Source organism: Lygodium microphyllum, chromosome 18 (genome assembly GCF_053477565.2).
Source record: "Lygodium microphyllum isolate KBCC chromosome 18, Lygodium_microphyllum_v1.1.10, whole genome shotgun sequence".
Taxonomy (NCBI): domain Eukaryota; kingdom Viridiplantae; phylum Streptophyta; class Polypodiopsida; order Schizaeales; family Lygodiaceae; genus Lygodium; species Lygodium microphyllum.
Window position 1 is genome coordinate 69,539,894 of NC_141152.1, and position 14,046 is coordinate 69,553,939.

At 41.9% G+C, this 14,046-nt stretch overlaps 1 protein-coding gene across 2 annotated transcripts; it reads right to left on the reverse strand.

Annotated features, from left to right (window-relative positions):
• Positions 1-6,038: 6,038 nt before the first annotated feature.
• Positions 6,039-12,278, reverse strand: LOC148021003 (cationic amino acid transporter 6, chloroplastic-like). Of its 2 annotated transcripts, none has more exons than XM_087698829.1 (5): positions 11,302-12,278; positions 10,171-10,393; positions 9,308-9,656; positions 8,678-8,909; positions 6,039-7,535 (listed from the first exon to the last, which is right to left on the reverse strand). In XM_087698829.1, exons 1-5 carry the CDS (start codon positions 11,675-11,677, stop codon positions 6,985-6,987), a joined length of 1,731 nt encoding a protein of 576 aa, XP_087554955.1. In that variant the 5' UTR covers positions 11,678-12,278; the 3' UTR covers positions 6,039-6,984. The 2 variants fall into 2 exon arrangements, with proteins under 2 accessions (XP_087554955.1, XP_087554954.1); XM_087698828.1 differs by having other exon boundaries at positions 9,308-9,659.
• Between the last annotated feature and the right edge of the window lie 1,768 nt (positions 12,279-14,046).

Sequence of the window (14,046 nt, forward strand, 5' to 3'; positions counted from 1 at the left end):
CACCAACGATTCAGTCTTATCTTCAGTAGATCAACTTATAGGTAAATTGACCCTATTTTGTATTGCTTCTATTCATACAGTTATCTAGAAATTTTTTATTAAAAGGGATTCATGTACGTATTTTTGTTAAAAGGGATTCATATACGTATTTTTTTGTACATATAGGTATTGTACAAGGTTTAGGTGAAGCACATAATTCTTGATTGACTATTTTGATGTGGTGAATGATTCCTTTGTGCTGGATTATATGGATCTGCTGGAAGTCGATGGTTAAAAAATCCTGTGCTTTATTGGTCCTGTGTGTCTATTCGGATCTTCATGCCAATTGGCAATAATCCATGAAACTCTTGTATCATATCATCCATATAATGCACAATGTGTTGAGTCATAGAATATCTCAAGTGTCAATCCAATGTGCCTATTAAGATTTGCATGCCATGTGGTTGTTATCCTTGTAACAACTACTCTATAATACCCACATTTCATACAATGTATTGAGTCAAATTAGACTCCTATTCATTATAATAAATTTTATTTTGGCAAAATTCTTTGAGTATTCTTGTGCTAGTATTTTCACTATATTTCATGTAAATGGTATGATTAAAGTGATGCCTTAAAATTGAATCTATACTTTGTGTCGATGTACATATCCAAATGCGTTTCAATATCGATGTTTGTGTCTATTTACAAAAGTGTAAACATCTCTTAATGCCATGTTGATTTGTATGGCATATTGGTGATTACTAGACAAACTTAAAATGCTTATTATTTAGGGGTTAATACATACTTCTTTACTTCTAATGTGTAGGTTATAATATCCAAGAGAAGAACAAGCATTCTCTCGATAGAAGTACATAACAGAAAAGATGAAGAAGGGAATTGGATCATTGATACATATCATTACTCGTCTTGGGTACATATACATCCAAGTATGAAGGAAGCTTTCAGGGTGAAAGCATATGCAATTCCTGATGTATCAAAGCACTAAAATGATAAAATTTTAGCTCTAAAAAAAAAGGAATATTGATTCTCACGTTGTAAAAGAGGCGTTGGTACAACATGTATTCATGCAAAAACAATTACATATTGCGTCCACTGTGCCCTTTCAACGAAACGTTGCAAACAGTAAGTATTTACAACTCATTGAGAATGAGAAATTTCATGATATCTATGTAACTACTTGTCTTGTATTTACAGAAGTATATCCTTCGGATTGCTGTGAGTGGCAAAATGTTGAGAGTTTCACAGGTTTTTTTAAGTGTTACTACCTCGAAATTGGTAGATTGCTCTTTGAGGGACGTACAACTAAGTAGCTCACAGAGAACCTTGTTTTTTTTTATAACTCCAAGTACATATTGCCCAAGGGGGGTCGAGAATATGGAACCCTTGGGTCTATGCACATATCGAATCTCAATAACATAGAATGGCCATTGTGTAGTAGCGACATTTTGTACATGTGTAGCACAAAAATTTCAGCAAACATATTGAATTCTATGAAGCCAAGCACCGGCTCAAAGAATGTACATCTAAGCTAGTTCATACTGATTGAGACTTGATCACTTCACAAAAGAATGTCTTCATGCTATACAATGTGATGCAGAGGCCTTTTTAGTTGACTTGATTATCGATGCTCAGTGTTGTGCAATCCATGCGAAGCGCATCATTGTAACTTCCAAGGACTTCCAACTTGTAAGAAATCTTCAAGCAGTAAAGGATGCATTCGTTCCAATGGAATGAACACAGTTTGTAATGTGATCTTTTTTGGTATAGTGTTCTCCTCGTGTATTGGACATATGACTATGTCCCAGTGCAAAACTATTATACGTGTCCTTAAAATATGAATTAATTTATTACTCTTGTCCTTTGCTCTCAACTTTGACTATGTATCTTCGTTGTATTTTCAATTCTTACTTACAGTTTTTGCTAGTACTATAAATTATTTCAATAATAAAAACATGAAAAATTTTACAATTTCTTATTGCAGACTTTACTCATGATGTCTTTGTATACTTTATGTGGTGTGAAGTTTCTAAGGGCTAGTAGTCGCGGTGTTGATTTCTCAATTGTCAATCCATCCATGATTTTGGTATTGTGCGATAATTTTTAAAATACTAAACTATATCGGAATGCAACGAAACTTCACATGTATACTTGTTAGGTGGCCAAGAGTCCAAATTTTTTTTTTTTTTAAAGCATACAAACCTCTGGTCTCTGTAGGCTTTTTTTTGCAGACCCTTGGTCCGAAGTCTGACGGTCTGCAAGTATTTTTTTCCAAAAAAAATATTTGGGCTCTTGGCCACCTAACGAGTACACATGTGAAGTTTTATCGCATTCTTATAAAAGACTATGGATTTATGATCATACGATGCATAATGCGTATGAAGTTGCATTGATTCGGTTTTGGGGCTTAAATGGGTTAAAAGTTCATTATTCTTCTCATTTTCACATCTCGCTTTCTTTGCTTTCTCCATTCTCACACCCCCAACCTCTGTCTCTTCTCCTTCTTATCCTCCTCGAGCTTGCATGACATGCACCAAGCAACCATGTTGTCGTTTCGGCCTTGGGAAGACCTCATGCCAAGGCCCGCCACTCGGAGCACAAGGTGAAGCCTCCTCTAGTGCAGCAGTAGGTGCTCCCCATAGAGCACAACGACCACCACAAAAGAAGAGGAGATGAAAACCAAACAATGTCGCCCTTCGGGAGATAAGGAGAATCCAACGTGGATACAAGGTTCTCATCCGGAAAAGATCTTTTCATAGGGTGTTCGGGAAGCCATGCAAGACTTGGAGCTGAAAGGGATGGAAATATTTTAGGCGTGAGTGTGGGATGGCCCACCAGTAAGAAGGTGGACTGTTGCAGCTATGGAGACCCTACAAACAACTGCAGAGGGGTTTCTCATCAACTTGTTCGATGATACGCAGCTAACGGCCATTCATACAAAGTGTGTCACAATCACAGATAAAGACATGAACTTTATCGTTCGGTTTCAATACGACAAGGGGACTCTTCCATAGGTTATGAGATTAATGATGCAAGGTTTTGTAATGAGTACAATACTATAGCATCTTGGAAGGCCAAAAAATTTTGTATACTCTACCTCATTGAAATATTTATTTATATATATATAATATCTCATTGATATATATATATATATATATATATATAAAATATCGCATGCGATATGTATTGAATTTAAATAATTGAGTAAAGTTATTTTGTTTTGTTTCTTGAAACACACGACTCTTAATTTTTGTTTAGTGTACAGATACGAGTTACGTTATTGCTTACGTACAATCGCAAGTGTAGCACTATGCATTGACATAATTAAATTGGATTATGTTAACATATGTGAATGCATCATTCACATACAGCACATTATCATCACACTTACACGAACCACACATTTATTCAATAAATATTACTTATAGGGACAAAGTAAAATATCTTATATTCATCAAGAAAAATACATGCGATGGATGATAGTGATGGTAGATACAAAAAGCCAAAGCCAACAAGAACTCTCAATTGTTCCTTAGCTTTTTCATCGATGGGAGAGAAGGGGCCATCTTCCAATGAAAATATAAGTTCCTTCTTTACTTAAAAAATGATGTGCTCTCCCTTCAACTCTTTCTCCAAAAGAAGTGGAACTGACACTTTAACAAGGTCACCTAATGTAGAAAGCACACGCATTGCTCCATGCATATCCATGTAATTATAGTCGATCAGATCTTCCATCGAATCCCTAACTAGGATGGAAAACAACTCTTCTTCCTTCATTTCCAAGTATTGCAGCACATCTGATAGAAGTAAGTATTGTACACCATTAACTTCAATGGGTGTCAAGGAGGCAAGGTTGGGTTTGTCGACTTGTGGCTAAGAAGATGGCACCATGAGAGCCAATCCTTGCTCTGTCACCACCCCATGTTTCTCTTCAACATTTATGAGATCTTCAATCGATTCTTCTCCCATGTATGTGACAGTAACAACCTATGGAGTTGTATCTTCATCACTCTCCTCCTCTAGGGATGTAACCAATGCAATGAGGTAAATTGCCAATGTGCAATCACACTCCACGAGATCCAAAATATATTGTTCCTGGTGCACTACCCATGGGAATAGTGCATACTCTGTACGAAAGATCCATATGGACCAAATACCTATTCACCACTTTTTAATGATTCTTCCCTGCCTAAAATACCATGTGAGATGTTCCAAAGGAACCCAAGTCATGTTGAATCCCTCAATGAAGTATGTGCAGGTAGCAATGGTGCTTACAAAGTCTTCTAAAACCTGAAGGGGTCCAATGATGAGATCACGCTTTCAGATTGAAATTCTTAGAGAAAACTTAAAATATCTCGTCGCCCTAGCTGGCAAAGATAGTCTCATGGATCCACTCATCAAAGTGTCGAGCATCTATCATAGTAGGTAGGAAGGATGTGGTGGATATAAAGAGATGAAGACAAAAAGTGTAAAATAAAACAATGAAACAATAACTAAACTAGTTCTACTTTAAAAACCTTAAGTTTTGAACCATTAAGACATGTTTGTATATGATATTTAGTTATGGCTTTACTTACGCCTTTGTAAAGTTTACATACATATGTAAATGTGTTGATGTGAAAAGTGTATAATAAGTGTATGATTTTACATAAATATCATAATTTTTAAATATTACAAGTTTATAAGAGATTATATTCTATTGGAAAAAAAAAGTTGAAAATTTATAAGTATTGAATATTACAACTTGTGGTGTTGGGATTTTTAGGGAGACTCTACAATTTCTAAAATATGTGGAGCCACACACTCTCCACTAGTAACAATATCTTTAGCTCGGCTTCGAATTTTTCTACCATCTAGTTTAAAATAAAAGCTAACAGGTGGATTCTGCATTAACATTGTAATCTTCTTGCACATTATACTCAAGGGTCAATCATCCTCAATTTGTAACAGCTGGGACTTGCGGCCCTCACAAATAATAGTAACATCCACAATTGCACTTTCACGCATGTCTTAATCAAGGCACAACCATTTACCCTTGAGCATCCTCCATGTACGATACTTGAATACATAGAAATTAAATAAAACATATTATCAAAGACCCATCAATTGACAAGAATAAAGCACCATATCCAAACAAAGGATTAAACTCTTAAGAAAAGACAATTCCTCAAATATTAAGCTCCACATCTTAATACCCTATAGAGGTTTGAGTTTTGTACGTTCCAACTATTTGGATTTCTTGCTCAAGGCTCAAGTTATTGCTCCTAACAATCTCGCTTGGGTTTCAGAGTGGCAACAAGATTGAGTTTTTCTTGTTAACAATTTATCACATCCTTTAAGACATTTTATAGTTTAGGCCAACGTATATCCAGGTAACCAAAGGATTTGTTTTCCCATTAAGCCTTACAAGGTCAAACCAATGAAGTGTGTCCTTGCATAGTCAATGAGTAAAGAATTCAAATCCTAAAAGAGATATGCCCAAAGGACCTTTAAGGTAGGACTGCTTTCTTCCAATACCCTTTTTCTTCGAAAGCAAGAAATTTATGCTTTCCTCATCTTTCTCAAGTTTCATAATTGTTACTTTCCTCGGCCTGCTCTCCCACCCAGCCAAAGGCTGTTCCCCTCATTCCTACATCCTCCTATTTTCTATGATCCTAAGTGATGTCGGTTGTAGAAAGCAAAGAGGTGGCTTAAGGAAAACTAAAGACTTGCAGAACCGGGCCATGGATTTACGTAACCGTGTGCAGGAGGAGGAGGAGCCACATGATAATGTGCACATCTGCATTATCAGGCGACAATCCTTCAAGGCGTCACCGCTTAAAAGTTCGGAGAAAAGAAACCGTCCTAATTAGAAAAGGAAGAGCAGCTTTACAAAAGGGGATACAGGCCGTATCCGTATCTGCACCTGCCTGTACAAAAAGCATTACTTTGAATCTCGCCTGATCTTTACCACATAATAATTGCATGTTGAGCAATGGCATTACTCTTTTTCTACACAATATGGGAAGCTTTTGCATTGACACATTATGAAAGCTTGACTGTTTTTTTAATGGTGTATTGCACTGGCCTCAGCATCTGAGGATCATTATATACAAGTCGTTGACAAATATGCTTGTTTTTCCTTTTGGTTAGATAATCGGTTATGACAACGGAATGAGACCCTTGATGCTTTTGCACTTTTTTAAATCCATTTGAGATGTGGCTCGGGCCCCTCCAAAAAACTGCAGGCTTAGTGGCTGCCCGCCTCTCATATGCATATGCATGCATCTAGACATGCAAGGCATGCTGCTAAGGTGGAATGATGTGAAGGATCGTGAGAGAAGAATTAGCAGATGGTATTATCCTTCGCAGGGAAGTTGATCATGTACACGATGATGAGGATACCAATGGCATTGGCATGGTCAAGGAAAGAGTCACTAGTCACTCTAGAGAGTATGAATTGATGATGATGATGATGATATTGATGGGTTACTAGTCCTTCGTGATGAAGCTTAACATAGATGATGATGATGATGATGATGATGATGACAGAGATTAGTTTCGTCTTATCTTGTGGATGCATCTGCTTAGCCATCGTCGTGGTCCCTCGTGGAAGGCTAGCTTGATCATGAGGTAGTGATTAGTCTCCATGGGGAGTGTTAGCTGATGATGATCAAGTTAGTCTCCTTAGGAAGTGCTAGTTAATGGAGACGTTTGTTAGTCTCTGTTGGTGAAGTTCATTCTACATAATCACCTCGTAAATAATGATGAGATGATGAAGGGAGACTAATCTTCATAGTGAAGTTCATGCGACATGAAGATAGATTGCCGTAGAGGTGATGACATAATGCTCACCTGATGGATAAGGAAGACGGTCCCAATGGAGGATGGTGAGGATAAGACTCGTCTTATGTTTTCTTGATGAAGATGAGACTCCTGTTACATCCTTGAAGACGATGATGACGAGTCTCAATATTACATCCGTGACGATGATGGCGATGAGTCTCATCTTGTGTCCTTGGGGGGGGCTGTCAAGGGGAGTTCGTGGTACAGGAGCTGATGATGATCAGCAGCATCATGAGAGGAGTGCAGGCCATAGGCGAGGTAGAAGAGGAAGGAGACGAGGGACCACAATGCAAACCTGAGGAAAGCCTGCTGGCCGAGGGAGGCAGCCAGGAAGACATTGACGAAGATGGAGAGGGTGGCGAGCCACGGCGTGCAAGAGTGCCGAGCCCAGTGCCCATTTGGCTTTTGCACGGGCGGGACCCACGCCCTGAACGCCACCGCGCACGCCACCAGCCCTGCAGCACACACTGTCCCTGCCCTCCACGTGGCACACGGCTCGCGGTGCCACGTCCACGCGAAGGCCGCCGATAGCGCCGTGGCGCTGGCCAGATAAGCCGCCGTGGGCCAGGGGTTCGTCAGCCCCGGGATGACGTGGCGCCTGTAGATAAGCGCGTTGGCCACCATGTAGAAGACGAAGAGCGTGCCGATGGATATGAGGTCCACCAGGACCGCTGACTCCACGGTCAACGCTATCCCTCCCGTCAACAAGCCTGCATCCAACCGGGAAACTTTTAAAAACACGGCTTCTAGTCCTCCGTCCAATTCACACACAATGCAATTTTTACATCCTTGAGTGGTATGACTGGAATTTCAAACACAAATAACGTTCCTTTCAATACAATCCTATGAATTTGCCCTCCTTTTCATCCCATCACATGAGACTTTTTTCGACATTTCCCCATGGGGGGAACCCTCCTTTTTCCCAAGCTTGTATCCAACATCATGATCTTCTCCTCAAGATGCCTGCACACCTAGCTAGCTGCAGTCAGGGGCACACAGCTGCTAGCCCCCTGCCCCTAATCACACCTAGCTAGGTGAGCAATCGCTCCCTCGAAGAAACTCGTGATGTTATCTTCGTTCACGATATGTGGTAATTATAGTGGGAATTTGTCTAAAACTCCTTGTGTCACAACTCCCACTTATATTGCAATATTCTCTTTTTACTATGCCCCAACAACCTCCCATTCAATTCAAGAAGCTTCGTAGCCGCGAAATCTTCCAAATTTATCACCCCACCACACAATGTCGAAAGTCTCCCTTGTTGTGCCTGAAAATTTAAGCAAGCTAATTTTACCTTATGAAAACATAGATTGGAGTGTTCCATTACCTAAATATCCTAAAACAATCATCAGACACTATTGAGCTAGCTTTAGCATATAGATACCTTCAACCAATCCATCTACACATCGACCTAGTTGAGGGTAGAAATGGGCCAATGGTCACCTTCATCATCACCTTTTCACTTTAACAAAACTCAATAAGCACTAGAAGTTCAACAATGACTAAAGGAAAGTAATTGCAAGATATAAGAGTGAACTTCAAAACATAGCTTTGTACTTATGATCTTCCAATTTTAAGTTTCTAAGGCATAGCAAGCCTATCTCAAAGTGATCAACATTGTTCATCTAAAAGTGCTTTCCCTAAATTTTACAAGAGTTTTTTTTTTTAATCATATACAACTTTACTTTGCTATTAAAATAAAATACCCGACCCTTAGTGCTTACATTCCAAACATTACAAGTGAATATTTTCAAGTTTTATATATGTAGGTAATATTAACATGATCTAGACACTTGTGAAAATTTTGCTCTTAAAAATACAAAGACCTTTGAAAACCCTCTACCGAACTCACCGAGGAATAGAGAAGCTTGTACAGGAGTTCCTGATCTGTCATCCACCTTGGCTAGCCAAGGAGGAATAAGGCTACACCTTGCCATTACACACAAATAGCGAGCTTGGCCTAGCATGGCCACCAAAAGAGAGCTCAGAATCCCAAGGCAAGCCCCACCACCTACCACCATGGCAGCCCAACTCCACCCTATCACCTTTTGAAAGGCTGCAGAGAAGGGAGCTTCCACATCTATCTACAATAACACAACCCAAAACAAGGATTCATCAATCCCTCGTTTGCAAGCAATAAATTTAGTAACTTTTATGCATGAATTCATGCATTGAGAAACCTCTCCTTTGTAGCATCTTTTTTTTCTAAAGAAATCTACAGAATTGTATACTTTCACGCACAAATTCATGCATTGTGACATCTCTCCTAACTAGCATTTCTATTTCTCATTCCCTAACGGAAGTGCACTCCAAGCTGTTATGAAGGGTGATTTAGGGAAGCCAGCCTTAACGACTTGATTAATGAATGCGAAGCGGCTGGTGGTAAGGTAAAGCCCTGAGCAAATTTACGAACCCTACGGGTGTGCGTGCTGTGAGTTTCATTTCATCGATGACAGCCATGGCGAGAGACAGGAGCTTGCACCTCGTCGTAAGGAAGGAGAAGAACCATGGCCATGGCCATGAGGCAGTACAGCACGGTAACGATGACGACGGACCCTGTGACTCCGATCGGCATGTTTCTGGAAGGCTGCTCCACCTCCTCCGCCATGGTCGACACAGCGTCAAAGCCTATGAAGCTGAAGTACACCACCGCCGCGCCTTCCAGCACCCCTCGCACACCGAAGGGAGCAAACCCTGCCGGCGATCCTGCCCTTCCAGGCTTCCATAAATTCTCCGCTTCCCCCTTCATCAGGCCCGCCACTACAATGAAGAGCATCAGCGCCAGGTGCAGGCACGTGATCCCCATGTTTATGAAGGAGCTCTGCTTAGTGCTGCTGCAGAAAACAGCAAAAATCAAGATACCTCTCTCACAGTATTTTACACAACGGCGAAGGCTAAGGTGCCTGTCTCATAGTATTTTCTACAACGGCAAAGACCAAGATACCTTAATCAAAAAGGAGCTCATTGTTGTTTTCCTTAACGAATCAGATTGACATACCTTACTTACTCTTTTTTACCCTACTCTACCGTGTAAGAGACACGCGAGATGATCCATCTGCTCGAAGCAAAAGGATTCGAGAAAGAACGTAAACGACAACACCAAAAGAAGGCAGCGAGTGCAAATGTACAACGAATGATGAAAATGCGAGCACATGGCATTCTCTACCGAGTTCCGACCTAACAAACCAGGCAGTGCGCTGAAAACAAAGCAGTGTAATCGAAAGTCTGCTTGATCACCAAAAGGAGAATGAAATCCTGGATAAAATGTATTAACTGCAAACAAACCAGTGCGAATGTGAATTGTCACAAAGAAGCCTGACACATTATTATGGAACCAAAGGTTACCTGCAGCAGATGCTAATTGTAAGGAGCGTGATGATGCCAACTGCAGGAAGATCTAACATGTAATCGCCTTCTCCTGCAAGGCCAGGAACTCTGATCAGCCAGGCGCTGCCATGATGGCCGAATATCGTAGCCAAGTAAGAGGTGAAGGTGCGAGCCACTGCAGCGTTTGAGATGACATACTCCAGCAGGAGGTTTGCTCCCGTCAAATAAGCTGCCAGCTCTCCTGTTTAACACATTCCATCATGATATAGGAGCAAGGCATATTTTCTGCTGTCAGAGCGGGAAAGAAACAACGCTTTTGCGGCTCACACACACACACACTCTCTCTCTCTCTCTCTCTCTCTCTCTCTCTCTCTCTCTCTCTCTCTCTCTCTCTCTCTCTCTCTCTCTCTCTCTCTCTCTCTCTCTCTCTCGGAGTCATAATGGTGCTAGAGATGGTGAAAACACCTCGTATTTCTTTCGATGTGAAAAGGGCGATCTACAGATACAGAGTAAAACATTGCAAAACGTCAAGTCACAGGTTCCGACTCCCCAAAAGGAGGGAAGCAAACGCTTTGACAGAAAAGCACGTCAAGCTCAGTCAAAGCGCGACCGCGGTTGCAAGCACTTCCACGGTTCTGTGAGAGCTGCAGCACGCAAGAGAAACGGCTTGTTGGACAAAGCATGATGTAGCACATGAAGCTTGAATTCAACCTCAGATGCGAATAACGGCACCGTGCAGTTAAAAACAAGCGTTAGGCGGAAGCCTCTATGTGAGAGTAAAATGAGAAAGCTTGTGACCTTGAGCTCCCGATACGGCCTATCACTACGCGTCTTAGGGCCCCAAACATGGCACTAAGTGTAAGTTAGGAAGCTTGAGTTGAGCCTCTGATATGCCACTACATATTAATACTGAACCATTAACTGAGGCTCTGATATGGCAATGTATCGGGTGCTTCAAATTTAATACCATGGGTGAGTATGAAAACTTGGCTTGAGCCTCTGATATAATACTGTATATATGAACAAGGAAGCTTGAACTGAGACTGATATCACGCAATTTAGATTGGGTTTGATATGCACTATGTGAGAAAGGGTGAGTAACTCTGCATGTAGAATGAGGGGGGAAGATGCATCAATTAAGAAACGTACCCAATGTGATACGCAGGTAGCTGAAAGCCCCTCCAGCCGCAGGAAGCTCTACTGCAAATTCTGTATAGCAGAGGGCTGAGAGAAGGGCAGACAGGCCTGCTATTAGGAAGGAGAGGACAACAGCTGGACCTGCATGCAGGTGTGCAGCGCTACCAGTGGTCACAAACACACCCGCACCCACCATGCCGCCCACTCCAAGGCCCACCAGGTCCAGCCAGCCGAGCCGCCTCCGCATGCACGCCCCCGAGCGCGACTGCGTCTCCGTAAGCTCCTGTTCCGGCGTATGCACTGCAGTCGCCCTTGCCACCAGCCTCTGTGGAGTTTGCATTAGTGCATTGAGGTACGAAGGCAGGCTATTGAAAGAGGAAGCACGCATGGGGGCAGCAGGTAAGGTGCAATGGTTTTGATCCTTGCCTCCTGCTGTTTGTTGTGGAGGCAACTCCTGCCACTTAGTGCTGTTAGGAGGTTTAGCAGCAAAGGGAAGGGATTCATGATCCCAATGGGGAAGCCGGGAGAAGAGAGAATGGAGGGACCCCGTGGTGTCTTGACTGTAGAAAGCAGAGCTCAGAGAGAAAGAGAGAGGGAGAGAGAGAGAGAGAGAGAACTCAGGAGAGGAGAGTTTTGATGTGGGAGCAGTGCAAGCAGTTTAAAACAGATGCTTAAAATGGTAGTGGCGGCTGGTGCTTCCCTCCTCTCACACCGAACAACTTACTGCATTTATGATACCCTCGCACTTAAGAGTCTACTTTTTGAGCTCTGGAGTCTTCAATCTCATTCTCATCTCTTCAAACCGACTCTTCTTCACAGTTCAGTCGCCACTGGCCAGTCACCAGTGTATGTGACAGAAAGAGAGCATGAAATGCTGCCCCACCACGCTCTCTCAAGGGACCCAGGTCCCAGTCAAGTGTCAAGTCTGCACAGCGCAATGCAAAGTTCGCAGAAGAGAGATTCCAGACGAGAGAGAGAGGGGGGGGGGGGGGGGGGGAGCGGGATGGCCTAGCTGTGTGCAGTGCAGATTGCCTGGAAGTTGGGTATCTTTGAACGAGTAAAAAAGCACTCCCGAGTCCCTCCCCCCCTCTCTCTCTCTCTCTCTCTCGCTCGAGCTTCCATGTAGGTACTGCAAAAGTTGCAGCATGACAACGTTGCATTTTCTTTTGCCCTTTTACCAGTTTTGCGCTATCGGACAAGATGGGACACGCTGTTGGTGAACAAGGACGCAACGCACAGAAACAATGTTGCCTCATCATCATGAAAGCCGAAGCTCAGACCTGTTACCAGCGCTCACCCTGCTCCTCTTGATGGCGTATATTCTGCAGAGATCACACAAGTTACAACCTGCCCAGTGCCTACTAGCCTAATGGGCGGCAATTCATCGACCCCTCCCCATTCTATAGCTAGCGGCCCACTACCATCGTTGGGAGATATGATTGCTTCTTTTACTCTTGTACTTAAAAGTGTGCACTGTGAAAGTCCTGGTCACATGGCCTGGCTGCATCCGAAAAAAAATATCCTTTTCAGGCAGACCTGCCAAATTCCAGCCAACCGCTTGTCGACTACCGAGACTCGTGGGACTAGGTGCTTGGACTCCTTATACCTGTGGTCCGTGGATACATGAGATCCCTCCGCGTTCACAAAAAGACTGTCCACACTACTCGTACATATTCATTCATTGTTGGAGACTGGAGTACGTGCGCTAGACCAATAAGGCGCTATTTTTGTATGGGTATACCGTACGGTTCATGAAGTGGAGGTGCGAGAAGGCGCGGGACTCGGGAGGCCCCCAGAAACTTGAAAGAGAGCGCACACGACTCAAGTTCCATAGTTCGTCTAGTCCGAGGCATTTCCATCGACTATATAGGAGACCTTAGTGATACTAAGGTCGTCGAGTCCAAGGCACTAAGATCGACTTACAAGGAGACATTAGCAATCCTAAAGTTGGCGACGTCACTTGCAATTTCGAGAGCACTTGCTAGGGTCTGCAAAGGATTTGTGAAAACGGTGTGATAGCATAGGAGGGGAATTCACCCAATGCAACCTAGTATCACACGTGAGAAGAGTAAGCGTCACCATTGCAACCAAGACGAAAGGAAGCATCACTTCAATTCACTCTCAAAACTATAACCAACAAGAGTACCTTTTAATGTTTAAATAGAATGAGTGCCTGACTTTCTCTTCATCCAATCTACTTTGGAGCAAGCAATCATAAAATCATCTTCAAACCCTAAGTCATGGCCTCGATTTGACAATTATTAAGATTTTTAATGACTTGCTTTTCCTTATGTCTTTTGTTTAGTGTGTATGGGCAAACATTTAAGTAGTCAAATGGTAAATAACATTGAGAAAAGGTAGATCTCACCAATGATATATGAATCAATTTTTACAAGGTGATAAATTTACAATGGCTTACCTTGATGCACTATAAAGATTTTTTTAAGGTTTAAGTAAGTTGGATTAGGAAATGGCCTATCTTCATACAACTCAATACATTTTTAATAAAAGATTTAGAGTTATAATCAAAATTGAAGTAAAATCATGTTTTTAGATCTTACACAATGAGGTCAAGACAAAGGCACCTTTCTTTTCGGTACAAACTTATCCAAAATAGGATCTAACAAAGACATCTTACTAAATGGAAAAACAAAAGCGAACTTGAGTACAAGGCTTTAGAAATTGTATCACTCTCTTTGATACTTCTTTTGTTAAAGGTTTTTTAAGAGGTAAAACATACTCATCCACAAGGATGGT